The 26,800-nt window shown below is 61.0% G+C and overlaps 3 protein-coding genes and 1 non-coding gene across 5 annotated transcripts in view; 1 reads left to right on the plus strand and 3 right to left on the minus strand.

Moving 5' to 3' along the window:
- Nucleotides 1-4,944, minus strand: part of CATSPERD (cation channel sperm associated auxiliary subunit delta) — a 47,394-nt gene extending 42,450 nt beyond the window's left edge. Inside the window, exons 1-3 of the mRNA XM_058537907.1 lie at nt 4,743-4,944; nt 2,568-2,622; nt 1,441-1,517 (exon numbers count right to left, since the gene is read on the minus strand). Of these exons, the coding sequence (XP_058393890.1) occupies nt 1,441-1,517; nt 2,568-2,622; nt 4,743-4,891 (281 nt within the window). The 5' untranslated portion in view covers nt 4,892-4,944. The remainder of the gene's footprint in view (nt 1-1,440; nt 1,518-2,567; nt 2,623-4,742) is intronic.
- A 639-nt stretch (nt 4,945-5,583) lies between these two features.
- Nucleotides 5,584-25,132, plus strand: LONP1 (lon peptidase 1, mitochondrial). Its single transcript, XM_058537904.1, has 18 exons — nt 5,584-6,030; nt 9,440-9,528; nt 10,153-10,272; nt 11,995-12,226; nt 13,955-14,016; nt 14,448-14,577; nt 15,035-15,118; nt 15,613-15,833; nt 17,187-17,325; nt 18,216-18,394; nt 18,974-19,061; nt 19,359-19,481; nt 19,550-19,666; nt 21,800-21,940; nt 22,378-22,543; nt 23,145-23,362; nt 23,472-23,636; nt 24,714-25,132. The coding sequence occupies exons 1-18, from the start codon at nt 5,599-5,601 to the stop codon at nt 24,894-24,896; spliced, it is 2,889 nt and encodes a 962-aa protein (XP_058393887.1). The 5' UTR covers nt 5,584-5,598; the 3' UTR covers nt 24,897-25,132.
- LOC131403625 (U4 spliceosomal RNA) lies at nt 6,453-6,599 on the minus strand. Its single transcript, XR_009219420.1, has one exon. It is a non-coding gene; the product is annotated as a U4 spliceosomal RNA (small nuclear RNA).
- RPL36 (ribosomal protein L36) lies at nt 25,035-26,223 on the minus strand. 2 transcript variants are annotated; one of them, XM_058537934.1, is made up of 4 exons: nt 26,142-26,223; nt 25,869-25,963; nt 25,239-25,373; nt 25,035-25,160 (listed from the first exon to the last, which is right to left on the minus strand). In XM_058537934.1, exons 2-4 carry the CDS (start codon nt 25,959-25,961, stop codon nt 25,071-25,073), a joined length of 318 nt encoding a protein of 105 aa, XP_058393917.1. In that variant the 5' UTR covers nt 25,962-25,963; nt 26,142-26,223; the 3' UTR covers nt 25,035-25,070. The 2 variants fall into 2 exon arrangements, with proteins under 2 accessions (XP_058393917.1, XP_058393916.1); XM_058537933.1 differs by lacking the exon at nt 26,142-26,223 and having other exon boundaries at nt 25,869-26,035.
- Between the last annotated feature and the right edge of the window lie 577 nt (nt 26,224-26,800).

The raw sequence follows: 26,800 nt of genomic DNA on the forward strand, positions 1-26,800 counted from the left end.
AATTTAAGTAGCTACATGGGGCCTGTGGTGTTTCACAGGGCAGCTGAGTTCTAAGGGAAGGACACAGAATTTGCATCTTATCATTTGAGATGCTCCTGCTACAGAAGGAGCAGCTGAGTCCTCACCCTGCCCAGGGCCAGCCTAGCTGCCCCCGCTCCCCAGCTCCTCCCTGGGAGACCCGGCTGGTCTCCACGGTCATCCCGTGCCCCAGGCCCTTCCTCTCAGCAGGAACCTCCTCCAGACTCCGCCTCCCTGGCTACTGGGCCCCTCTCTGTAGTGACCTCTCTTCTCTCTTCTGCCCTCTTGCTTCTGGAGAGCCACAGAAACCCTGGACCTCCGTTTCTTCGCCTTCTCTGTCGCCTGCCCCTCTGCCACCAGGGCCTGCTTATCCGCCCACGGGCCTGGCTTCTCGGTGACAGCCCTCCTCCTCGGCTCCTAGGTCTCCGCCTTCCAACGCCTTTCTCTTCTCCCACCTGCTCCGCAAAACCAATGCTCCCCAGAGCCTCCGGCCGCTGAACACGCGATCCTGGGTGACCGCAACCATGCCCAAGGCTGCACCACCGTTCACAGGTAGATGACCTTCTGCTCCCATCTCCCGCCTTATGTGTCCTCCATGTCCCGCAAGCAGCAAGCCGTCCTGGGCCACCACCCCTCTCCCTGGTTCTTTTCACCAGAAACTTGGGGGCCGTCTTAAACCCCTTGCTCACCTCCGTTCTGTGCACACCGTGAGTCGTCAAGTCCTGCTGAGTTGGCCCCTTCTCTTCTATGTAGCCTTTCCTTCTATTTAGGCTTCATCCTGTTGTGTTGTTTTGTTTTTTTACCCCAGGCTTTCGGAAATCCTCCTAAACACAACTTGTGTAGCCTCAGATCCTCCACTGCCTTTAGGATGTGGGCCAAACATCTTGGTGTGGTGTCCACATATGGTTTTCTAACCTTGCACCCTGACAACCCCAAGTGCATGCTGAGCATGGTGCTTCCATTCCTTTGAATGCTCTGCTCCAAGCCCATTCACATTTGGTGCCCCCTCCACCCACAGCAAACTCCTATTCATCCTTCAAAACCCAGTCTGGGCATCAATTGCCCAGTGGAAACTTCCTAGGCAATTTTCTTCTCTGGGGCCCCCCATGAGTGCTTATATCAAGCATTCTGACAGGTGGTACCACACTATAATTATTTTAGCTACTTGCTGGTCTCTTCTTCTCTCTTCCTCTGATCCCCACCCCAACTGTGGACTCCCTGCAGGCCAGCAACTAGCATCACAGGACAGAGCCGTCTTCCTTAATGTTTGTTGAATGAATGAGTGAGGGTAAATCTAACCTTTTAATAAAAAAGAATAAATGAGTGAGGGTAAATCTAATTTTTTAATAAAACTCTAACATTTTAAGAAATAAAAAAACATTTTAAGTATTTATGTAGACATTACATGAAATGGTCACTTACCCCAGATAGAGGGCTATGTACTTCTTGCAAGGATGTTTAATCAAGCATGTTGTCATCGATGAAAAATACAGATGGTCCTAGAGAGACAGTCACAAAATCTTAATAATATCAATAACAACAAACACTCGATAAAAATAATTTTCTAATGTGCAACACTGAAAATGTAAAAGTGAAGCCTGAATTAGGTAGATGGATTGTATCAATGTCATTTTCTTGTTCTGATATTTTATTCTGGTTATGCCAGATACCTGGCAAGGAAGGGTACCTGGGACATCTCTGGATTTTTACAACTTGCTGTGAATCTATGCTTACTTCAAAATAAAGTTAAAAAGATTCACAGGATAATAATTCATAGCACATCTTATTTTGTGTACGTTATTGTTTATTTACAGATCATTAGTTATTTGAAAGAGAGGCCAGAAGAGAATCGTAAAGCTAACATGTTAGAAACCAGTCACTTGAAGATGACTTAGAAATGCTGACACCACTTCTGAAATATGCGACGTCAATGGGAAACACATTTGAACTGATGAAATATTTTTCCTTCATGCATTTTCGGCACACGTGTTGTGAAGGAAGTTTCCTGTTGCACTATGTCGTGTAAAGAAAGTAACAAGAGTTTGCTTCCTGTTCCTCTGCATTGAAACTCTCCTACCCAACAGAACACTGGATACAAACTCGGGGACTGAGTTCTAAACCCAGCTCTCGGGCCGGCCCTGTGGCTTAGCGGTTAAGCGCGCGTGCTCCGCTGCTGGCGGCCCGGGTTCGGATCCCAGGCGCGCACCGACACACCGCTTCTCCAGCCATGCTGAGGCCGCGTCCCACATACAGCAACTAGAAGGACGTGCAGCTATGACATACAACTATCTACTGGGGCTTTGGGGAAAATAAATAAATAAAATTATAAACCCAGTTCTCTCTCCTGGCTTTGTTCAGGTTAATCGATCTCTCTTAACTAGTTGGTGAAATGGGAAAGATTAACTCCTACTTCAAAGGGCGGTGGTAAGGATGAGATAAACTAATGTTCTATGCCTGACACAACACTGGCACCCAAGAAATACTAGCAAGTGTTAGTTCTGATACAGTGAACAAAGTGAAGAATGAATGTTAAGTACGGAGCCACGTACCCCTTGAATATGCTGCCTGGTGTGAAACACCTTTCCCGTCCTCACCGTGTGGATACTAGAAGCAAGCAACAAGAGACCATAGGTCAATGTTTATTGAATATTCAGCATGACCCCTACCAGGTTGCTTCTGGGTTAACTTTGAAGTACCAGCTCTTGATCTTTTAGGGTTATGGGAGCCCCTGGAAAGTCTGATGAAATTGTGGGACCCCCTCTCCCAGAAACAGACATTTGTGTACACAAAAATGGAGAAACAGACATTTGTGTACACAAAAATGGAGAAACAGACATTTGTGTACACAAAAATGGAGAAACAGACATTTGTGTACACACAAATGGAGAAACAGACATTTGTGTACACAAAAATGGAGAGGCGATTCCTGAGAGCTCACAAAGGCTCATTTGCACCCCAGATTAGGAATCCCTACTCCAAGGTTTTTTCTCTTTTTGGGGGGTGGTGTGGGGTGGGTGTTGGTGGCTGGGAGAATGTTGGTATGGTTCGCAGCAGAGGCTCTCAATTTTGGATGTGCGTCAGAAGCGTCTGGAGGGCTTGATAATCCAGGGCATCGAAATTCTAACAAATTCCCCGGGGGATGCTGCTGCGGCTGGTCCAGGGCCACACTTGGAGAACCAGCGTGGGGAAGTGGGAGAATTGGATATAACCAAGCTTTTCAGACTTTGAGATAAATCCTACTGGTAAATCTTTTTTTTTTTTTTTTTGGTGAGGAAGATTAGTCCTGAGCTAACATCTGTTGCCAAGCCTCCTCTTTTTGCTAAGGAAGATTGCCCCTGGGCTAACATCTGTGCCCATCTGCCTCTACTTTATACGTGGGACGCCGCCACAGCATGGCTTGATAAGCAGGGTGTATGTCTGTGCCTGGGATCCGAACCTGCGAACTCTGGGCCGCCAAAGTGGAGTGGGCAAACTGAACCACTATGCCACTGGGCCGGCCCCTCTACTGCTAAATCTTACTGGAAAACCCTACTCCCCGCTTACTAGCTATGTGCCTTTAGGCAAGTGTGTTTTTAATTTCTCTGGGTCTGTTTTCACATCTATAAAATAAGGTTAAGGAATCGCTACTTCATGAACCTTGTCAAGATGAAATGAGACCATGCACCGGAAGTGCACAACAGGGTCCTGCTGAATGTGACAGCCCACTCCAGGCAGGACTTCCCTGAGGGCAGGACATGGGCCTGAGCGTCTGTCTAGTCCCCACAGCACCTTGCATACAGTATTTACTAACCTAACATCTACTGAAAACTAAAAATATTCCGGGTAAAGAGAGAATAAGATAAACACTCCACACCCGCAGGAAGCAATACAAGAAAAAAATTTGTCAAAAGAAAAGCATCACAAAAGTTACTGATCGGCAGGAAAAAGCAGCTACAGGGAGGAGGGGGGCTTTACGTAAGGAAATGTGCTGTTTAAGCTGCGATCTGAACGATGAGGAACCAGCCACGGAGAAACCTGGAAGCAAAGCTGCCAGGCAGAGGGAGCAGCCAGCGCCAAGTCTCCCCCGTCCCCAAGGCTGGCCCGAGGTTGGCGGGTTTAAGGGACGGCGTGGCTGGAGCAGTGACTCAGGGGTGGGTAGGGGGCAGATCAGTGGTTGTCAAGTCCCCAGGGGACGCTCGGCAATGCCTAGAGACATTTTTGATTGACGGTCAAGCCCGGGAAGGAGGTACTACTGGCATCTAGTGGGTGGAGGCCAGGGATGCTGCTAACATCCTACAATGCACAGGACGGCTCCACCCCCGAGAATGATCCGGCCCCAAATGCCAGCAGCGCTGCTGAGAAGCCCTGGGCCACATCATGCGAGGAAACGCAGGCGGCGCAAGGGTCTCGGGTTCTATTCCGAGAAGGGGAGTGAGGGGCTCGGATTCGTTTATGAATAACCCCTCTGGCTGCGGGGCGGAGGATGGACAGGAGGGCACAGCTAGCGTGGTGGCGGTGGAGGTGGCTTCAAGGGGTCGGAATCGGGCCAAACTTTCGAGGTGGCAACGGGAGGACCTTGTGATGGGCTGCAGGGGGTGGAGGGCGGTCTCCAGTTCGATTCCCAGAGAGTGAACGGGGAAGCCTCAAGGAGGTTGGGGAGCCGAGGGTTTCTTGGCTTTCGCTGAGACGAGCCAGCCCCCTCCCCGACCCCTGGGAGCGCCCCAGCCTGGGGATGGCAGCCCCACCGGCACAGTGGCTTAGCTCTGGCCAGCGGGTAGAGCCGCAATGCAGCCGCCGCCTCCACCATCAGCAACACCACCAACATGTCACTCGAGCTTCCGCCGCTACTACTGTCCCTCAACCGCCGCGGGGAGTCGCTTCGCAGTCTGGGCATGCGCACACCAGAGCCTGAGCATGCGCACGGCGGCTGCCGCGGAGCCTGGGCATGCGCACACGGCCGCCCGCGAGCTGCCTCAGGTCTGAGCATGCGCACCTCGTCTCCTAGGTCCCCTGAATCCACCGCCTCAACAAGCCCCCCCCACCCCGCCCCGAGCCTGGGCATGCGCACACACACGCTCACGCTCTCCCTGGAGTCTGAGCACGCGCTCGTTTTCTCCCGAACCCGCCTCCAAAGTTTGGGCATGCGTACAAGGCCGCCCGTGGGCCGTCTAGTTTGAGCATGCGCACAGCGTCTCCCAGGGAGCCCGAATCTGCCAACCAGGACGCGCCCTAGGGCCTGAGCATGCGCATGTTACCCAAGTGTATGACGGGGCTGCCCACCCGTTTTCAAAGCTGCGCCTGCAACAACAGCTGCTCTCTTTTTAGGGGCCGTGGCGCGTGTCCACAGCCCTCCACGGGACCCGAAGGGGTCTTGAGCGCGCTAGCTGAGAGGCAGGAAGAGTTGGATGCGATGATGAAGCTCGAACCCCGCCCCCGCGGCTCGGCGTAGGCCCCGCCTTCACGTTCTTCCAAGCTCCGCCCCCACAGCTCTGCGTTCCGTGCCACGCCCCTCGCCCCGGGGCACGTGCTCGGCGTCACGTGCGCCACCGCGAGGCGAGCGGAAATGACGCAAGTCCTGTGCGCCGTCAGGATGGCCGGGCTATGGCGACGTGCACAGGCTACGTGCGGCTGTGGGGCACTGCGCGGTGTTGGGCGCTTCGGCGGCCCCTGCTGGCCGCCGCCGGGGGACGGGTCCCGACTGCGGCCGGAGCATGGTTGCCCAGAGGCCGGCGGGCCTGCGACGCCTCGCCTCCCTGGGCGTTGGGGGGCCGATGCCCCGCGGCCGCGGGCCAGTGGCGGGGGCTCTGGGAGGCGAACAACCGGAGCAGCGGCGGCGCATTCTCGGGCGGCGAGGATGCCTCCGAGGGCGGCGCGGAGGATGGGGCCGCGGGCGCGGGGGGCAGCGCGGGCGGCGGGGAAGGCCCCGTGATAACGGCGCTGACGCCCATGACGATCCCGGACGTGTTCCCGCACCTGCCGCTCATCGCTGTCAGCCGCAACCCGGTGTTCCCGCGCTTTATCAAGATTATCGAGGTAACGAGAGCCCTGCCTTGGCCGCGGTTTCCCCACCTGTGCGAGCAGCGGGTTGGACCGAGGGATCGCTTAGCACCCTCATTCCTCGAAACGTTTTCAGACATGAAGCTTCTTCAGGGCCGGTCGAGTCTTTGCTCATCACTCGCTCGGTGAACTTGAGCCCAATTCTCCCCCTTTTGGATCCCTTAAGGGGAGTTGAATCCAGTGAGCTTAGGCCCGCCCACTTAGAGTCCTAGTCTTAGAAATCCGGTGCTGGGGAGGACCAGAACAGTACTGCCGCCCAGTTAATCTTCTGCGGGTCTTGGGAAATGTAACACTCTCCCCCGGGGCGATCTCCCTTCTGGTTACAGTTCCTTTGGGATCAGGGTTCATTTCTTCCTTAAACAAATATTTCTTGGCCGCTTAGCATGTGCCAGGTACGGTTCTAGGAGTTAGGGATACAGCAGTAAACAAAACTGACAAAAATTCCTGCCTTTGGAGATTACATTCTATTGAGAAACGTTTTCAGTTAGGAATAATCGCGCCTCGGATAAACCTCCTTGGCTACGATCTGGCCACTGCACAAAGCTTGGAGGTTACGTTGTAGCAGTATGTGAGAGGCAGTAAACAAGTAATCTACTAATGTAGGTGAATTATAATGTGTTTAAAGCCACTAAGGACTCCAGGGAGTCATAGAGCAAGGAATGGTAGGCTTAGGAGGAAACTGGGAGAAGGATGGTCTCAGAGGGGCGCAACATTGTTGATTCATCCAGCAGAGTGTTCTTGACTTAGCACGAAGCAGGACTGAGGATACAGCAGCCAGCAAGTGACACGCAGTCCCTCTGCCCAAGGAACGTAGGCTCTTGTAGAAGAGAGAGTAAACTAGCCAAGAGCTACAAAGTGGGGGGTAATACCAGGGTGATGTAATAGAGAGAAAACAGCTTGAGTGCAAGGAACTTGAGTTTTTTTAAGAGTAGGAATGACCCAAATGCCTCCCTTCTTCCCCACCCCCCTTTCTTTTTTTAAATGCTGTGGAAACTGGAATTTATGGAGGAGAAAGGTTATCTGTTAAGTCTCTAAGCGAGGTCACACAATGAGTCAGCCTCTCCCCTCGCACTCCAGTCTGCTAGATAAATCTCAAGGATCCTTGGAAAGGGGTAGGACGAGACAGGGGCAGTAGCCAGCCGTGGGGAGGGGACAGAGGGGCCCCTCCACCTCCTCCCCCACACTGCTGACTGTGCTGAGATACCTTTCCTGATGTTGAGTAGTGGTTACTTGCAGGCCCCAGAGCCAGCTCCTGTGAGTTCATCTCCTGGCTGCTCCACCCCTAGCTCTGTAACCTTGCGCAAACTGTTCCCCTGGGCCTTCATTTTCTCATCTGTGCAATGGATGTAGTAACAGTACCTCATTTCTCAGAGCTGTGGTGGGTGGTCAATGACGTCACGTGTGTAAGGGATTTAGTGTGTGCCTGGTCCTTAGAATACCTCACTGCTAAGCTGCTGTTTCCTATGTGGTGTGCTTCTGACATTTCAGAAGCCTGCCCTGGAAACATTTTTCCCATCCTTGACCCACCCCCAGCAGTCTTCTCTACCCTTCCAGGATCTTGGGGCCAGGACTGTTCATCAGGTGTGGTCCCCTCAGCCCTGCAAAGTGGCAGATGCTCCTTGGTCCCAGTGCCCAGAGAGATGGTTCTTCCAAGAGATTCTGTCTGCCCACCGATAGCCAGCCAGGAGGGCTGAATGAATTGCCGTGGATAGCATGAGACTGGCACGTGGTATTCACTGTATTTCTACTGCCGTTACCTTGTAAATAACGAAAAGGAATCCTGCCAGAGGAAGGGGACAGGCACTGAGATGCAGCAGTCAGCTGTGAGCAGAGGAGAAACAGGGAAAACTTCTGAGACCCCATAAATGGTTCTGAACCAGTTTGCACAGCTCCATTTACTCTCTGTGTGTGTGTGTGTGAGGAAGATCAGCCCTGAGCTAACATCTGTGCCCATCTTCCTCCACTTTATATGGGACGCCGCCACAGCGTGGCCTGACAAGTGGTGCGTCGGTGCACGCCCGGGATCCGAACCTGCGAACCCCGGGCCGCTGCAGCGGAGTGCGCACACTTAACCGCTTGCGCCACCGGGCCAGCCCCTCCATCTACTCTTAATTTTGTAGTTGACACTGTGTGTGGCTAACTTGGCCCTGTGGTTTCTCTCCTGATTAGTGGTCTCTGAGTATAAACCAGTGGCTCTAATTTTGGGTGGGTGATGTACCCTCCTGACGGCTGTCACGGACCTTTTCCTGGAAAAAATGCATCTAGCGGCAGGAATTCCTGGACCATAAGTCGAGAGCCCCTGCGAGGGGTGAGTTAAAACACAGGTTCTGGACGCGTGGTGCCTGGGCCAGCGGCATCACCTGGGAGCTTGTTTGAAATGCAGATTTTCAGGCCCTCTCCAGACCTGTATCAAGAAACTGCAGAGGTGGGGCCTGGCCGTCTGTTTTACAGATCCTCCTGGTAATTCTGATGCATGCTGAAGTTTAAGGGCCACGACGTTTAATCGAAGTCTCACCTGGGAATTAACACAGGCTTGAAAGAAATCAATTGAGACCTAAGGACATCTGTGCTCCTCCCCATCAGATGTTTCCTAGGAGACATTATTGGCCTTCTACCTGCCATTGAAATGACACCAAGAGAATGTGCTGTGATCCTGGGGTTTTTTTTTTTTGTTTTTTTTTGCGAGGAGATCAGCCCTGTGCTAACATCTGCCAGTCCTCCTCTTTTTGCTGAGGAAGACTGGCCCTGGGCTAACATCCCTGCCCATCTTCCTCCACTTGATATAGGACGCCGCCACAGCATGGCTTGCGAAGCAGTGCATCGGTGTGCGCCCGGGATCCGAACTGGCGAACCCGGGGCCACCGCAGCGGAGCGCGCGCACTCAACCACTTGTGCCACCAGGCTGGCCTGGTCCTGGGGGTTTTGATGATCGATGCATAGGGTGTAGATGGGATAGGGAAATACTTTGAATGAAAATGGGAGGAAGGCACCAGCCTGTGGGGTGGGCCACAGTTGAGTTAACACACATTTAGTGTCATCCTTCTGACATTGATAAAATAAGAATGGTCTAGGTTTTCAAGCCAAGATGTTTCACCACTGAAACACCTCTTGAAATTGGATGTGAAATTAATTTCTTGGTTCTGGCTGTTGGTCTCCTTTGAGTTTTCTTTAGGAAGGGGGAAATCTCAGGAATGCAGCTGGTCAACTCTGACTCACTCCATTCTCCACACTGTTTGTTTTTGGTTCAGGGGTTCCTGGACTGTTGGTTAGTGTCCTGAGTCCAATTAGCATATCCCCAGAGAAGACAGAAAATGCTAGAGCCGCTGTCAAAATCTCGGCTAGAAAACCTACTCTGCTTTTCACCTTGGGGTCGTTGTCTTGCTAGGTGAAAAATAAGAAGTTGGTTGAACTGCTGCGAAGGAAAGTTCGTCTTGCCCAGCCGTATGCCGGCGTGTTTCTGAAGAAGGATGACAGGTGAGTGGAAGTTTTCCTTCACACCTGGCGTTGAGTCGCCCTGGAGCGTGGCTCACCACAAACCCTGCCCCGTGGAGTAGCCTCGGACCCTTGACCTGAAAGAAACCAAGCAAAAGCTACAGGGGGCAAGGCTGAGAGCCGAGCATCCGTTTTCAGTCTGGGCTGAAGGCTCGGAGCGCTAGGCTTCACGCACTGTCAAGATGTGGGGGGATGTTAATCTCAAGGACCCGTGGTGTTAAACACACCCTCGAGACCACTTCAGAGCAGAGCTAGGGGGGCAGATGTGGTGGCTCTGGGTACATCCACCTCGACTCCAGGTGAGAATTTGTCCATGAGTTACAAGGTGCATTCTCAGCAGGCTCTGTAACGGGAGGTGTGGAATGGAGTCAGAATTCCATCTGGGTCCGCCCTCCCGGCCGACTTCGCCAGGAGCTGCTCAGCAGTGTGCAGTCACCTGGCAGCGGCCCTTGGCTCCAGAGCCCCGGGGAGAGCGAGGCAGTGGCGCTTGGCTTTCCATCAAGGCCATAGGGGTGTTTTCCTTCTCCCTTTCTCCCTCTTAGTGCGAGACACCCCACTGAGAATCAGGGCGCCTGTGCTGATGTTCTGTATGTCCCTCTCCCCCAGCAACGAGTCTGACGTGGTCGAGAGCCTGGACGAGGTCTACCACACGGGGACGTTTGTGCAGATCCACGAGATGCAGGACCTGGGGGACAAGCTGCGCATGATCGTCATGGGACACAGAAGGTGCAAGGGCCCGAGCCGGTGGGACGGGCGGGAAGAGCGGCCCCCGGTGCCCCCAGGTCCTAGCACCGACCCGCCCTTCACTACCCCCACAGTGACCAGGCCTGAGCTGGAGGTGGGGGGAGACGTGTCACCTGGACCCCTCCCTTCTCAGAGTCCCCTGTTAAAGTGGCAGTGTGGGTGGTCAGCAAGAAGCGTTTCTTATATGCACATTATCAAAAAAGCGTCACAGAAATGAAGGAGCAGGTTACCTCACGTCCCGTGTCAGGTGTCAGCCGCACACCGTTGGGCGGGTGGGCCTTCCCCAAGGCCCCTGTCCGCGTCCACCAGCAGATCATGCCATATGTTCACGTTATGAGCACTTTGCGGCTTTCCACTCAGCCAGACCCATGTTCTTGTCAGTCTGTGTGGTCTCGCCCTCCGGTCTCCCGGAGGGCTGCACACGACGTTTGTAAGCCCACATTAAGCCATTGTACCATTACAGTTAATGAAGAAAAATCTATAAGCTCAGCTGAGAGGTGAAGCTCTCGATGGAGGAACGAGCCAGCTTTTCAAATGTGTTCCAGATACTCGTGCAAACATGTCAGTCACAAGCCATTAACATAGTAAACGTTCTGAAAAGCCCGTCACCGGAGACGCTCGTTGGCAATTGTTGGCTCTAGAATCCTCCATCCTTCTTCTTCCTGGGCCTTTTTCTGTGTCAGCCGGGCCCTGACTGTGAGAAGTCGGGTGGCGTCCCCACTGCGCTAGGCCCCCACACGCACCTTCATCTGCCGACGACGGAGTCTGTTTTAGGGAAGAGGTGGCTCTTCTGTCTCCTGGGAGGGTTCGTGGGCCAGAGGGAACAGAATAAGATGCAACTGAAATGAATAAAACCAGTGGCAGCTCCTAACCGCTCTGTCAGCCTCCGGGTGCCGTGTAGAGTGAGGCGTGGCGACTCCTGCGGCCCGCCTTCCCGGGGCTCACCCAGTCATGACCTCCTTTGCTCTGCGCATCTCGCCTCCCCGGTCGCTGTCAGGCCCGCCTCTGAGGGAGGCACTGTTGTTAGTTAACCATGTGACGGGAGAGCCGACACGTGAAACACGGCCTGTTGCCACTGAACACTCGGGGCCTGTGTCTGCCAGGGACTCGGGTGTGAGCAGAGAAACAGGCGAGGGGCCTGCTTTGGGAGCCCAGCCCTGAGTGGGGGGAAGATGAGCATGGAAGCGGGTCACAAGCTGAATTCTGGGGGTGGTGGGTGCTCTGTGGGGAAACGGAGATGGCCGGCGTGCTGGGTGTGTGCGTAGGTGGGACTAGATCTCACATGACGTGGTCAGGAGGGCCTCTTAGTGGAGGTGCCCTTGGATGGAGACCTGAGTGACGCAGAGGAGCCACTGTGGCGAGTTCGAGGCCGAGGGAGGGGCAGGTAGAGAGTCTCGGAGATGCGCTGTGCTCGGCTGGGCTGACAGCCCTGATGGCCCCAGAGCTGCTTCCTGCTGGTTTATCTCTTAGGCTTCTAGTGTTCGTAGGGGACAGCGGGGCGTTGGTGTGGGAAGCAGAATGGGTGGGTCGGCTGGAGTCCAAGGCCGGAGGGGGCCCCTGGTCTTGGGGCTCTGAGAAGGTGGCTGGGCCTCCAGCTCCAGGGCCCTGTGGCCGCAGGGGCCTGGGCCCAGCGGGACCCAGAGAACCTCCCGGGGCCCCTCCCAGCCTCCGCGGCTTGACCTGCGCCTCGCTGCTTGCGCTCAGGATTCACATCAGCAGACAGCTGGAGGTGGAGCCGGAGGAGGCCGAGGACGATGGCAAGCAGAAGGCCCGCAGGAAGGCGAAGCGGGGCAAGAAGGAGGTGGAGGAGGACCTGAGCGTCAGACGCCAGGTGGAGGTGGTGATGGAGCCCGCCGCGGGCGCCCCCGGAGAGGTGCTCATGGTGGAGGTCGAGAACGTGGTCCATGAAGACTTCCAGGTCACGGAGGAAGTGAAGGTAAGTCCAGGGGGCCGCCCCCTGTGTCTACGCTCCTGTGGGGCTCCCCTGGGAAGCCGCGCGCCCAGTGGGGGTCTGGCCTGGCCCAGCGCTCCAGTTCTTGCGGAGCACAGTGCGTCCTGTCCCTCCCAAAGTCCTGGGAGAAGCTGCCATCAGACAGGTAAATAAAATATGCCGGGGCCCTTAGGTGTGCTCGAAGGAGGCCAGATTTGAACCCAGGTCCAGCTGTGTCTGCTGGGCAGGGGCCTCCAGCCTGCCCCCCAAGCCCGGGGCGTACAGGAGGGGACGTAGGGCACGTTCACTGTGACCTGTGGTTGTTAGGAAAGAAATAGCCTTCTGGCCACCATCACCCCCAAACCTAGGGTCGCTTGCCTTCTCTGTGGCCTGGCGAGCCAGCTGTCGAGGTGGCCGTGGGACGTTCCTTGCACCCGTTCTTCTGGCGCAGGCTGTGGGGTAGGGACAGAAGGCAGGCAGAGCTAATGGAAGGCTCCTCACGTGCCCACACCCGGTGTCACTGGCATCCCTGAGGAGAGCACAGCCAGGCGTGGCCGACAGCGTAGGTCTGGTCCTGTGGCACCGCGTTGAGGAGGATCCTGGGGCAGCTTCTGAGCTCGGTGGGAAGGAGTTCCACACTCCACTGGCGATGTCTGTGCGGGCGCTGGAAGAGGCTCGGCTGCGTTTGCCGCTGGCCTGGGCCTGCAGTCACATCCACAGGGCCTCACGGAGCCCCGAGAGCAGCGCTGTCTGGGAGAACTTTCCGCGGTGGCGGCGGCGTTCTGATTCTGCACCATCAGCCCCCTGTGACCTGTGGCTGGTGCGGCCGAGGAGCAGAACGTCTAGTTTTATTTAATGTGCACTCGTTTCAACGTGGATGGCTGCCGACGGCTCGTGGCTGCTGTTCTGGGCAGCACGGCTTTAGTTTCCAGGAGAACCGTGCGGTGGGGGAAAGGCGAACGGGGAACCGCACAGATGCTGCGATGAAAAGAATCGGGGACCTCGGAGATAGCGCGCTCATCCTTGTTCACGCGAGTGCCGTGGACCTCCAGCTGGCCTGCTCTGGCTCCTTCTGCAAAGGTCATCTCAGGCAATTCAGGGACAAACCTAATAACCAGAGACCAGCGGTTACGCGGGAAGAACCCAGCTGTGGTGGCCACTTGCTCAGTGCTCACTAGTGCCCTCCCTGGAGTACGATGTGCCGGGAGCCGTGGCCTTCGGGGAACAAATGAGATGCGGGTTTTTATGCCATGAGCTGTGGCCAGTGGTCCTCAGGAGCATTACTGGCCTCACTGGCGGAGAGCAGAGGCAAGAAGGAACACAGTGCCTGTGGCACGCAGCAGAGGGGCCCTGCCTCTACAGAGCTGGGGGCGAAGTCCGGGAGGGGCCAGGCTGCCAGCCCTGGTGACTCAGAGGCACATCCCCAGACAGGAGCGTTCACAGCCTGGATGTCCTGCGGCAGAAGTTGAGAAGGGGGCCTGTCAGTTGTGCGATTAGTGCCTAAAAGAAAGGAATAAGGACGCCTCCTCTCCTCCCCGCCTTTGCTCCCCCAAGATGGCTTGGTTTGAGGTCAGAGTGGTGTAGAGAGACAGGGCTGGTGTTCATTTTGTCCTGGGATCCCGTGACTGGTGGATTCGGGCTCTGCTCCTGGGCCTCCAGGGGCGGGTGGCAGGGGCTTCCTGGGGCCACCACCCCACTGGCCCCAGTGACCCAGCGAGCCCTCCCTGCTTCCAGGCCCTGACGGCTGAGATCGTGAAGACCATCCGGGACATCATCGCCCTGAACCCGCTCTACAGGTTGGTCTCCTGCGCCCTGCCCAGAGGCCACGCTGGGGTCTGTGCGGCTCTTTCCACAGCTGGGTTGGCGGGACGCTTTCTCAGCGAGTCGTGCTGATAGAAAACCTTGCCGGGGGCGGGAGGTTGGAGGGGACGGCTCCCCGGCCCAGGATCGTGGCCTCCTTCTTGCTGACCAGCACCTGGGTTTGGCTGGAGCCTTGGTTGTGTCAGCTGGGGCGGAGGAGTGATTCTCGAGGGGTCACTGTGGCCGCTGGCGGGGGCTCGCATCTGGGCACGGGGCGTTCGTCTCGTGACTCCAGGACGGAGGCCCCGCCAGCCTGAACCCCGTGAGGCCCGGATGCAGAGCCGGCTCTCACGCTGCGGGGACGAGGGGCCTGAGGTCGGGGACCCTGAGAGCCCGGCCCCACAGCAGCGTCCTCTGTCCCTTCCAGAGAGTCGGTGCTGCAGATGATGCAGGCCGGCCAGAGGGTGGTGGATAACCCCATCTACCTGAGCGACATGGGCGCCGCGCTGACCGGGGCCGAGAGCCACGAGCTGCAGGACGTCCTGGAGGAGACCAACGTGAGTGCCGCCTGGCCCCGCCTGTGCCGCGCGCCTGGCAGCCTCCCGGCCCTGCTGCTTGTCCTGGGCTCCGTCATGGAGATGACCCCACGTCAGCACGTGGCCTTCCGTCCACGTCCGGCTCCCACGTTCTCTGTAGTGGCTGCGTGCTATTCCACCGGGGGTGCCCAGCATTTAGTGGGTGGCGTATTTGGGTGGTGGCCAGTGTTGCTGTTAACGAACAACGGCTCTGTGTACGTCCTCATCCTCGCAGCCTGTAGACTTGTTGATCTGTAGGGGCATTTCCAGAACTTGGCTCATCGGGTCTGAGCGTGCCATGCCTCTGATTGGGTGAGGCCTGGCCTGGTCAGCCTGCCCCAGTCGCACGCCCTCCAGCAGCAGCTCTCGGGATCCCCGTGCCCCCGCACAGAGGGGCGCCAGCTCTGACCGCGCTCTCACGTCCGCGCTTTCCTGGCAGATCCCCAGGCGGCTGTATAAGGCCCTCTCCCTCCTGAAGAAGGAGTTCGAGCTGAGCAAGCTGCAGCAGCGCCTAGGCCGGGAGGTGAGCCGGGCTGGGGGCCGGGACGCCGCCCCTGTGCGCAGGGCCGCGTGCAGTGGGGCTCTGTTCTCCAGCTGGGAAACGCGTTGTGCTGGACCTGAAAACTCGTGCCCGTGGCCGAGCCCCGAGAGAGGTCTCAGGAGCAGGCTCTGTCAAGGGAGAGAGTTTCTCTGCCTTCAGGGTCCGGGGGGACATTCTGGAAATGGGGAGGCAGCCTGGGAGAGGTTGAGAAGCTGCTCCCCAAGACTCAGCCGCTTGAGCCCGCCGTCCCGACTGTGGGCCAGCCTGTGGGCTGCTGGGTCATCGCTTCCTCCCCGCGCCAGAGTCGTGCGGTCCCGGGGAGGCCCGCGCTCGGGGAAGGACGGAAGGCCTCGGAGGCTGTGTCCCGGGGTTCTCTGTCGCGAGGCAGCAGCGGCCCACTTGGGCCTGTGGGCGCCGCGCTCGCCCCCCCCCCCCCCCCCCCCCGCGCCCTCTGGCCTGACAGGCTCGGCCCGCAGGTGGAGGAGAAGATCAAGCAGACGCACCGCAAGTACCTCCTGCAGGAGCAGCTGAAGATCATCAAGAAGGAGCTGGGCCTAGAGAAGGAGGACAAGGACGCCATCGAGGAGAAGTTCCGCGAGCGGCTGAAGGGGCTCGTGGTGCCCGAGCACGTCATGGGCGTGGTGGACGAGGAGCTGAGCAAGCTGGGCCTGCTGGACAACCACTCCTCGGAGTTCAAGTGAGCGCGGGCCGGCCCCCTCCTTCCCCAGCCCCGGAAAATGTGCTGACCCTGAAAGCCCGAGGGGGGTCTCTTGGGCACGTTCTCGTTACAGTGGGTGCTGGATGGGTTACGCCCCTGGCGCGTGTCAGTCTTCACGTTGCTCCTGTGTGGAGCATGGCTTTGTTGCCCCATTTCACAGATGAGGAAATTGAGGCTCAGGGCAGTTGTCAGTGACCAGGGCCTCTGAGCGGTGTGGTCGATGGGGACAGGGATTTGAACCCAGGCACATCTGGCTGTATGCTAGTGCTTCCAGCCGGGACCAGGAGTCCCTGAGCCATCACCTAAGGCCAGCCTCCGCCCCTCGCCTCCCCCTCGCTGCTTTGAGAGGCAGCCAGGAGGTGAGCTTGTTTTCCTGGGGCACGGCCTTGCCCGGCGGTTGTTGCCCCCGCATACAGGCCCTGAGTCGGGATGGCTGCCTGGGGTTTGGGCCGAGGGGTTCAGGGAGAATCCTCTGAGACTTTTCTGGCCCCGCCTGCAGCCCAGGGACCGGGCACTGCTCCTGGGCAGCTGGTGGGCTGGCCAGGGCTTGGGACAGCCCGGCAGAGGGGAGGAGCTGGGCGGCCCTGAGCTCCTGCTGACTCAGAGGTTTGGGGAGCGCTGGTCTCTTTCCCCGGGGACCCCGGGAGACGCTGCCCCTCCACACTGCAGGCCTCTCTTCCCTGGGCAGCGACCCAGCTTCCCACGCTGCCGTCACGAATGAGCGTGAATGGAGCGTCTCAGAACAGCGCAGACTGTTCTCCAGGCTGAGGCGGAAGTCCTGAAATCGGGATGGGCGGGGCTGGTTCCTGCTGGAGGCGGGGGTGGCGTCCCTTTTCCACCTTCAGAGCGCCGCCCGCAGCCTCTGCCTCTGCGCCTGGCGTCACGTCGTCTTCTCTGACGCTGGCCCTCCCGCCTCCCTCTCATCAGGAGCCTCGTGCGGGGCTCTTCGAGGCCCGGGGCGGCTGCTGTGCCCGGTGCACAGCTCCACCCGGGCGTCACTCTCCCGGCGGTGCTGACCTGCCGCCGTCCAGGCCCCAGTTTCCTGAGGAGTCTCCCCTCTTCTGGCCCCTCCCCTTCCGTGGCGTCGGCCCTGAGCATTCCCTGCTCGCTGCGTCCCTGGTCCGGGAACCAGGCCCAGTCCCGCCGCGCGGCCGGCCGGGACGGCTTTCCAGGGAGGTTACACGCCCCGCCGGCCGGGGTGCCCTCGGCAGGGTGCCCGTGGCAGGTGTGGTGGGGACCAGATGTGGCCCTGCGGGCCCCTCGCCGCCGTGCCCGCTGGGGGTCAGGCGACTCGCCGGGTCCGCTCACCGGCCCTGGCCTGTCCTCTGGCAGCGTCACCCGCAACTACCTGGACTGGCTGACGTCCATCCCGTGGGGCAAGTACAGCGACGAGAACCTGGACCTGGCCCGGGCGCAGGCGGTGCTGGAGGAGGACCACTACGGGATGGAGGACGTCAAGAAGCGCATCCTGGTGAGGCCCCCACCCCTCCCCCATGCCGGGGAGGCCCGCGTCCCTCCCCCCACCCCCACCCCGCTGAGGCCTGCACCCCTCCACCTCCACCCCGCTGAGGCCCGCACCCCTCCTGGGCCCCTGGGCGTGGGCCGTCACCCCCAGTGAAGTGAGACTTAGTTAAGCCCCCTCCTACAGGCGGGCCTCCCCCACAGTCCCACGTCCCGGGCACGTGTTCTGCGGCCCCGGGTGGGCGGGCGCTGGGAGGCAGAGTGGGTTGTGGTTTGGATCTGTGTGTGGGTGGTGGGCACCTCAGAGCCTGGGGCCCAGCAGTCCCCTGTGTTGTGGGGGGCCCTAGAAGAGGCCCCTGGTGAATTTGTAGGCCTGAGGGTATGGGAGGGCCTTGGCCGAGGCAGCTGGTGGGGTCAGGGGCTAAGGAAGGTGGGGGGGGGTCCCTGGCTAGAGGCACTGGTTGGAGTGGCTCAGAAGTGTCGGGGGCAGCCCGTGTGCCCGGCTGGCCTGCCCCGCTCCAGGGGGCTCGTGGGCTTACGAGGAGGGTGAAAATCATGCTGCGAGTGGGGGGGCTGGACTGGAGAGGAGGAGGAGGAGGCATGGTGATCCAGGATGTGGGAGCCGTGAGCCTGTTGGTGGGAGAGCTGCCGTGGTCACCCACACTCGACGGTCAGCCGTCCGTGTTCTGGTGTCTGTGCGTCCTGTTGGTGCCACAGGCCATCCCTCCCCGTGGCAAAGGGCAGTTGTGGTCAGCTCAGCCCCCCTGGGACAGGCCTTGTCCCTTCTCGCAGCCCCCAGATGCCTGAAGGCGGCGGGAAGGCGGCCTGGCTCCTGCCAGGCGGAGCCCGGGCCCTGCAGAGAGGGCAGCGAGTGCTCACGGGAGCCCGCCCCGCCCGCAGGAGTTCATCGCCGTCAGCCAGCTCCGGGGCTCCACCCAGGGCAAGATCCTCTGCTTCTACGGTCCCCCCGGCGTGGGCAAGACCAGCATCGCCCGCTCCATCGCCCGCGCCCTGAACCGCGAGTACTTCCGCTTCAGTGTCGGGGGCATGACGGACGTGGCGGAGATCAAGGGGCACAGGTAGGCCCGGCCTCTCCCCTCGTGGCTCGTCCCCGCCTCCTTTGGGGTATCGTTCCTCCTGGGTCTATTCCTACGTGTGTCAGTCACATTGGAGTAAGTAGCTGAAAAGTCCAGGCGTCGATCTGACTTCAGGCCTGGCTGAATCCAGGTGCTCAAACATTGGATCAAAATCTTGGTCTCTCAGCCCCGGGGAGAGCCCCTCAGCCAGGCTGTCAGCAGGCGGCTCCTGGTAGATCTGGCTCACGTCCCACCAGCTCATCCCCCCGACACACTGGCCAGATTCCAGGGCTGGCGTTGGATGGGCGGTGCCTGCTAGGGGTGGGGTCTGAGGGAGACCTGGCAGTGCGTCTGTCCCTTTGGCCGCGACCCTGAGCTGGGGGAGGATGTCTATGTCCCCTGCACCTATGAGCGTGAGGCGGTCCAGGTGAGCGAGGCTGTGCAGACAGGCCAGGTGTTTATCTAACCTCCACCGCGGCCATGTCAGGTGCATCTCCCTGTTGCCTCTCCCGGCGGCCCTGGAGGGCGCGTGGCATGCTGAGGTCCTGGGTTCCGCCCACCCAGCTGTGCGCTCTCCCGCAGGCGGACGTACGTGGGCGCCATGCCGGGGAAGATCATCCAGTGCCTCAAGAAGACCAAGACGGAGAATCCCCTGATCCTCATAGACGAGGTGCGTGCGGGCCGCCGGGCCCATGGCTGACAGACGGGGCGGCCCTGACGGGGTGTGTCTGCCATGGAACCGTGGCCCCTATGGTTTCAGTGGTCCCCGAGTCATCTGGGTGGCCTTGTTGCAGCCAGGCCGTCTTGTGACATGGGCCCTTCCCGCCCGGAAGGACCCCGTGCCTGCGCACACCACACCAGCAGGCCGGCCCTCCTGCTTGTGCCCACGGCTCCCCCAGCCCTGACCCGCCCGAGTGTCTGGGGAGTGGGACAGGGTGCCGATGCCTGCTCTCTGTTGCCCCCCCAGGTGGACAAGATCGGCCGGGGCTACCAGGGAGACCCCTCGTCAGCGCTGCTCGAGCTGCTCGACCCTGAGCAGAATGCCAACTTCCTGGATCACTACCTGGACGTGCCCGTGGACCTGTCCAAGGTGCGTGTCCTGCCCGCGCGGGCCCTGCAGAGAGGCGGCCGGCCCGTGCTCACACCTGCCCCTCCCAGGTGCTGTTCATCTGCACGGCCAACGTGACTGAGACCATCCCCGAGCCCCTGCGGGACCGCATGGAGATGATCAACGTGTCGGGCTACGTGGCACAGGAGAAGCTGGCTATCGCGGAGGTGCGCGGGCAGGGGTGCCAGGCCTAGGGGACCCTGCTCCAGAGTGTCCGTCCAGGAGGGGAGGCAGGCAGGACGCTGTGGGATCTGCCAGGTGGGGTGGCGTGAGGCGTCACCCGCAGAAACAGGCGAGGCCTGCTGTAAAGTGTGTCTACGTCACACCTGCGACACCACGTGTGGGGGCTGTCCCCACGCCAGCCACTTCTCCAGCCGAGTGTCTGCCGTTCAGTTCACTCCTGACCCTAACTACCAGGAAATCACCCTAGGCCCCATGGGCTCAGGGCTCGGTCCTGCAGGACCGCCCCACTTGACGCCCGTGCCGAGCCCCGGGCCTCCGACTTCTGACCCAGCAGCTGTGAATCGGGGCGCCCACACCCCCTCCTCGGCTTTGATAATCTGTTGGACCAGTCCACAGAACTCAGGGAACAGTTGACTTACTGTTTGTTACAAGAGTCGCAGAGAACAAGGTGTGGGGAAGGGGCGGAGCCTCCACGCCCTGCTCCTCTCCATGTCCCTCCCCCCGCCCCAGAGGGGCTCTGTGGGGGCGCGTCCCGTGGGCATGATCGAGCACACCACTGGCCATTGGTGACGGCTCAGCCCCAGCCCCTCTCCCCTCCCTGGGGTCGGGGTGGGCTGAGAGCGCAGCCTCTAACCGGGGGTTGGTCCCCGGCCACCGGCCGTGTCCTCCGGGCGTCACCGAATTAGCATGAACTCAGGTGTGGCTGAGATTCAGGGGCTTCTTTTGACGAACAAAAGATGCCCCTGTCACCCTGTCCCTCACTCAGGAAAGTCCGGGGGTCTTAGAAGCGCTTGTGCCAGGAATGGGGGCTGGAGACCTGACATGTAAATCTCACCTCCCGATATCGCAGGATGAGAACCGGGCAGGGGCGTCCTGTGGTCACGGGGGCTTCAGGGTCCCGCGCCGTCCTGGGATCGTGAGCTGAGCTCTGACGGCACGTCCACCCCCTTAGGGCCCCCTATGTCGTGTTCACACACCACGCCTGTCCCCGACGTGGCCCGGCTCCCTCAGCTGCTGGGCCGGTGGCACTGCTGGCTCAGGCTGCCGTCCCTGGCCTGCCAGCCGCAGTTCCTTGGGTTGGCTGACCACCTAGCTGGGCTTGCCAAGGCCGGGGCTGCCCAGGACTCGGGCTCAGTCTGCATTCCTTAGACAGGTGTCTCCCCAGGCCAGGGAGGAGCCCTCCCTCCCCTCTCCTGGTGCCCACAATCGATTCAGGCCTGGTTTCGGCCTTGAAAGGTGTTATAGGGGAGGCTTGTATTTCCCATGACGTGTTTTCTTTCTGGGAAGGGATTGAGCGTGTTTCTCCCCCCCCCAAGCCCTTCTCAGCCCTGTGCCGGCCCCCCGGGGCCGGGAGGTGGGGCGGCTGCAGGGGTGCTGGGACCCCCCACTGCGTGCGCCCTCCTCCACCAGCGTGTAGAGCTGACTGGGCGAAGGAGGGGCGGACTTGAGGGTCTGGGCGGGGGCCTCCTTCAGCCCTGAAGGGACAGGAGGAGGATCACAGGGATTGCTCCAGGCTGGCCCCACTGGTGGCAGATCAGGGACGCCTGGGGCGCTGTCCCACGGTCGGTGCTCAGGACACCGTCCAGTACTGCCACGTGCAGGAGTCGGGCTGGGCTGTGGGTGATTGTGGGGCCTCTGACCTCCCTCTTCCCGTGTGCTGAGCGTGGTGGCTACACAATCAGCTACGACACGGGTCCTGAGTCTATATGTGGGGTGAGGCCAGGAGGCCTTCCTGGAGGAAGCAGCACCTCAGATGACATCTGGAGGGAGGGCAGGAATGGGCTCCCGGCAGAGGATGCAGCATGTGTGGGCAGCAGGGCCAAGTGTCTGCAGGTCCTGGGCTCACCATTAAGGGGCCGGGCGCCTGCCGGGCCATCTGCCGCTCTCTCTCCTGGGGGCGCAGGCCGCTCACCATTCAGGTCTCGGCTCAGGTGTCACCCCTTGCGGCAGCCCGCCTTGACACCCTGTCTCCGTTAGACGAGCACCCACCCCCACGGGGGCCAGAGCTCTGTGCGGGCAGCCCTGGGCCCCTCGGGGATCTCGTTTACCCGCCGGGGTCCCTGGGAGGCTGGGTGGTGGATGGCCGGGTGTCCTGATGGTGCTCTCCTCCCCACCAGCGGTACCTGGTGCCTCAGGCGCGCGCCCTGTGCGGCCTGGACGAGAGCAAGGCCAAGCTGTCGCCGGCCGTGCTGACCCTCCTCATCAAGCAGTACTGCCGCGAGAGCGGCGTGCGCAACCTGCAGAAGCAGGTGGAGAAGGTGAGCGGGGGCTACGCTGTGTGTGGTGGGCGATGCCCGAGAACGCGGTGCTGACCGCAGTGACCGGACACGGAGGGGCAGACACTGTGGGGTCCACTCACGGGAGAGCCCTGGGGGGGTCACATCCACAGACACAGAAAGTGGATGGTGGGGCCAGGGGCTGGGGGAGGGGACGGGGAGTCAGTTTCATAGGGACAGTCTGACTTTGGGGAGATGGAAAGTTCTGGAGATGGATGGTGGGGATGGTTGTATGACCACGTGAACGTGCTTTACGCCACTGAGCTGTGCACTTGAAATGGCTCAAATGGTGAGTTCTGTGTTACGTGTACTGTACCACAGTTGTAGAAATGAAAGAGCTGGTGGGGGTGGGCGGGGGTGGTGGCACGGCCCCCCAGCCCAGCCCAGCCCAGCCCAGCCCAGCCCGCGCTGCCCCGCAGGTGCTGCGGAAGTCGGCCTACAAGATCGTGAGCGGCGAGGCCGAGTTCGTGGAGGTGACGCCCGAGAACCTGCAGGACTTCGTGGGCAAGCCCGTGTTCACGGTGGAGCGCATGTACGACGTGACGCCGCCCGGCGTGGTCATGGGGCTGGCCTGGACCGCCATGGGTGAGCTGTCCCTTCCCTGGCCCCCTGGGGGGTGTGTTGCGCTCGCTTCCGAGCTCTGCCGGGTACAGTGGAGCCGGGGATTGGGGCTGCTCGAGGACGAAGATGGGGCCACGAGGTGGCGGCAGCAGCAGCGCACGAGCTGTATCTGGGCGGCACTGACAGGTGGGTGTGCTGGAGAGCCCTCACAGCCCAGCAGGGCAGAGCAGGGGCCCCTTACAGCCCAGGGACTGTCTTGTGCGGGGCCAGGGGGGTGGGGGCGGGCTTTTGGGGTCACAGGGATGCTGGCTCTGGCTGGGGGAAGTATGCTCGCTGGGCCGTGTTCACAGGGGTCCGGCGCGTCAGGCGCGCAGTGTAGGCCTGCGTGTGACCCTGTCCCTGCAGCTGGGGTCTGTGCTCCAAGGGGGTGCTGTGGGGACACTGTGCTGCAGAGTCGTGGAGGAAGAGGAAGCACTAGGCTGGGGAGAGCAGGGAAGGAACAGTGTTGAGGGCGGCGGGAACAGTGAGGGGGCGTCCCTGAGGCCCAGTGGTGAGGAGGGTGGGGGTGGCTGTCCCAGGAACCTGAGGGCCCAGGTGTTACGGGCTCTGCTCCTGTCTCTCCCAGGAGGCTCCACGCTGTTTGTGGAGACATCCCTGAGGCGGCCGCGGGACAAGGACGGCAAGGGGGACAAGGACGGGAGCCTGGAGGTGACGGGCCAGCTGGGGGACGTGATGAAGGAGAGTGCGCGCATTGCCTACACTTTCGCCAGGGCCTTCCTGATGCAGCACCACCCCAGCAACGAGTTCCTGGTGACCTCGCACGTCCACCTGCACGTGCCCGAGGTGAGCCCATGCCCACCTGGCCGCCCAACCCACTGCCTCTCCCCCCGGGGCCCCTGCCCTCCTCCGCCTCTCCCCCAGGGCGCCCCCCCACCCTCCGCCTCTCCCGCAGGGCGCCACCCCTAAGGACGGCCCGAGCGCTGGCTGCACCATTGTCACGGCCCTGCTCTCCCTGGCCATGGACCAGCCGGTCCGGCAGAACCTGGCCATGACGGGTGAGGTCTCCCTCACGGGCAAGATCCTGCCGGTGGGCGGCATCAAGGAGAAGACCATCGCGGTAAGTGAGGCCCTCACCCCAGGGGCTTCCTGCCCAGCTTAGGACACAGCGCCCCATGGCCGCTGTGCACGTCTGTGTTGGGGCCTCAGGTGGGGAGAGAGGGTCGCGGCCTGGTTTACAGCTGGGGAGACAGAGCCCGGAGCGGGCTGTCTCAGGTGCTCCCTGCACAGTGGCGACCAGCCTTCTCAGAGCATTGGAGAAGGTTCTGGGTCTCTCCACACTCAGCTCCTCAGTGAGACTCTGGGCTCCTTGAGGGCCAGAGGGGGTCTCCTGTTTGCTCGCTGCCCACTTGGCCCAGCCCTGAGGACCATGGGTGCAGAGCAGGCGGGGAGGCAGTGGTGGATCTGGGGGCATGGTGCCCTGGGCCGGCCTTCTCCTGTGCCTCTCCTCAGTGTTGGGGTTCCTGCCCCTTCATCTAGTTCCTGGCAGAGCCCCCATCGCCCACCCTCCTCACAGCAGCCCTGAGTCTGCCCCCCCCATCCCTGGAGCAGGCAGTCCCTCTCAGACTCAACACCCCGAGTGCCTGCAAGGCAGTGTGAGGGGAGACCTGTGATGGGGACACCCCCGGCGCAGGCAGTGCGTGGTGACAGGCGGGGGCTGCTGTCCACCCAGGGGCAGAGATGGGCTGAGGGGCGGCAGCAGAGGCCCGGGGTGGGGCTGAGCCTGTGTGGCGTGAGAAAGGGACAGGTCGCCTGGGCTGCGGGGGAGGGGGAGCCCTAGAGGACTGTGGGCAGGGGGCACATGACTCGCGCCCGCTGGTGGGGGCTGCACATGGGGCAGGATGACCAGGCGATCGGGAAAACGTCCCAGCTACGTTCTCAGATACATTGTTTCTCCAGCTCCGTGTACTGTTCAGATGCCACGTCTAAACGTAAAGCAGTGGGGCTAGGATTAATCTAGAAAACCAGGGCCCTGGTTCCCTGCGTTCCAGGACGCAGCGGGGGAGCAGCCCCCCAGCAGAGGCCGGCCATGGCCCCCTGGCCCCAGGGTCTGGTCTGCGCGGCTCAGGGCCGCAGCGCGCAGGGTCCTGGAGGCCGGGCCCCCGTGCCGTCCCGGGCTGACCTGTGCTCCCCCCAGGCCAAGCGCGCGGGGGTGACGTGCATCGTGCTGCCGGCCGAGAACAAGAAGGACTTCTACGACCTGGCGGCCTTCATCACCGAGGGCCTGGAGGTGCACTTCGTGGAGCACTACCGCGACATCTTCCACATCGCCTTCCCCGAGGCGCAGACCGAGGCGCGGGCCCTGGCCGGGGGGCGGTGACGGTCGGGGGCGAGGACCTCGGCGACGGTGGAATCAGGGGGTCGGTGACACGAGCTATTTAATCATGATTAAACCCTTCGCAGTACGCGCGGCTCCGTCTCTCCGTGCCCGTCCCCCCCGCCAGCACGACACCGCACGTTCTGAAAAGCTTTTATTGCGCACACAGGGCAGGGCTCAGTCCTTCTTGGCCGCCGCCTTCCTCATGGCCGCCAGCACGTTGCTCAGCTCCTCGCGCTTCCTCTTGGCGCGGATGTGCGTGCCCACCTGCGGGCGAGCGGCGCCGTGAGCGTGAGCCCGGGCGCCCCCCGCCCCCGCCCCCGCCCCGGGACGGCCGGCCCCTACCCTCTTCTTGATGAACTTGAGGGCGCGCTTGTCCTTGGAGACCTTGAGCAGCTCCATGGCGCGCCGCTCGTACGGGGCGAAGCCGCACACCTCCCGGATCATGTCCCGCACGAACTTGGTGTGCTTGGTGAGGCGCTGCGGGGGCCGGGCGTCAGCGGGGGCGCAGGTGTCGTCCCCGGGCCCCGCACCCCCACCTTGTCAACCCGGCGCGGCCCTCTGCACAGGCTGTTGCGGGGCCGCGAATCCTTGCCCGCCGTGCAGTCTGGGCACCGCGGAGTCGGGGCTACTTAAGGGAGCAGCCCCCGAGCCCGACGGGCCTGCGAGTCCTCCCCCTGCCACTCAAGACATCGGCTTTCCCCTCTCTCCGCGTTCCGGCCTCGGCCCAGCTCCTGCGCTGCGGGGCGAACTCCTACCCATGCGTCAAAACCCGCTGCCATACCCTGCCCCGGCTTCCGTCCCACCGGCCGCAGAGGAGGGTCCGGGTGGGCGCGAGCCGTCCCGGGGAGTACCGGGGTCTCCATCACTGCTCCGGCAAGACCGACACCCCCTTTCTTGCCCCTAGGGCTCCGACACCCCCACCGCGCCCCCCGCCGCCTGCGTCCAGGCCCCGGCCGCGCGCCTGGCACTCACCCCGCGGCGGCGGCTGTGTCTCGGCTTGCTCACGTTCTTGGTCACCTTGTGGCCCTTGTTGAGGCCCACGGCCATGGGGTAGCGCAGGGCCATGGCTGTCGACGGCGGTGGGGAGAAGAGGTGGGGGTGAGGCCCGGCTCGGCCCCCGCCGCGCGGAACCCCGCGCCCCGGCTCGCCCGGGCTCGCTCGCCGCACCCACCCAGACCCCCGAGCCGCACGGGGGCCGCGGGGGTTCAGATGACGGCGGATCCCACCCGCGCGGGCCCCGCTAACCTGCTGTTCTTCAATGGCTGCCGCGGCGGAAGGGCCGGCGCCGCGCGGGACTCTGGGATATCTACCCTCCGCGGGCGGCGCGGGCCAGAGAGGCCGGGACGGCGCGCGCTCCCCCTGGCGGCCGGAGGCGGCCCTGCGGGCTCCCTGAGCATGCGCACTTACCGCACTGAGCCGGCCGAACCCGGAGTCGGACCTGGGGGGCGTGGCTGTGGCCGCGGTCCCTCCCTCCGCCGGTGGGTCGAGGGCTGGGATCCTCCCTCCGCCGCTTGGCGGCTGAGCCTGCACCGGGGACTTCACCTCCCAGGACCTGAATCTCTCCCTTTATAGAATGAGGGGCAATCATACTACCTGTTCCCAACTGTCTGAACAAGATATAACGGTACCTGGCACAAAAGAAAACTTCATACACGGAGGCACTGGTTCCCTTCTGTGGGAGGCCAGGCTCTGGCCTAGGGCTGAGGATGGCGATGTGGTGTAGCGCCCCCTGCTGGCAGTTGATATCATTTGATGTAAATTTAGGCGGTGCAGGGATGGGAGGCTGGTGGGAACAACAGAAAGTTCTGATTTTTATCTTTCGATGCTACTTATCTCCAAAAGACGTCTCAATTTGAGGCTGGTCTGTCTGGGGTCAGCCCTTCAAACACCTGCTAATCTTAGAG

Source organism: Diceros bicornis, unplaced genomic scaffold (assembly GCF_020826845.1).
Source record: "Diceros bicornis minor isolate mBicDic1 unplaced genomic scaffold, mDicBic1.mat.cur scaffold_73_ctg1, whole genome shotgun sequence".
NCBI classification, from domain to species: Eukaryota; Metazoa; Chordata; class Mammalia; order Perissodactyla; family Rhinocerotidae; genus Diceros; species Diceros bicornis.

Excerpts from the sequence above, each read along its gene's own strand:
- RPL36 (XM_058537934.1), bottom strand. The coding sequence starts at position 25,961 with ATGGCCCTGCGCTACCCCATGGCCGTGGGCCTCAACAAGGGCCACAAG. Across the intron at positions 25,374-25,868 it reads GACACAGCCGCCGCCGCGGG|CGCCTCACCAAGCACACCAA; the intron begins GTGAGTGCCAGG and ends CGGCCCCCGCAG. Across the intron at positions 25,161-25,238 it reads TCAAGTTCATCAAGAAGAGG|GTGGGCACGCACATCCGCGC; the intron begins GTAGGGGCCGGC and ends GCTCGCCCGCAG.
- LONP1 (XM_058537904.1), top strand. The coding sequence starts at position 5,599 with ATGGCGACGTGCACAGGCTACGTGCGGCTGTGGGGCACTGCGCGGTGT. Across the intron at positions 14,017-14,447 it reads GCCCTGAACCCGCTCTACAG|AGAGTCGGTGCTGCAGATGA; the intron begins GTTGGTCTCCTG and ends TGTCCCTTCCAG. Across the intron at positions 15,119-15,612 it reads AGCAGCGCCTAGGCCGGGAG|GTGGAGGAGAAGATCAAGCA; the intron begins GTGAGCCGGGCT and ends CTCGGCCCGCAG.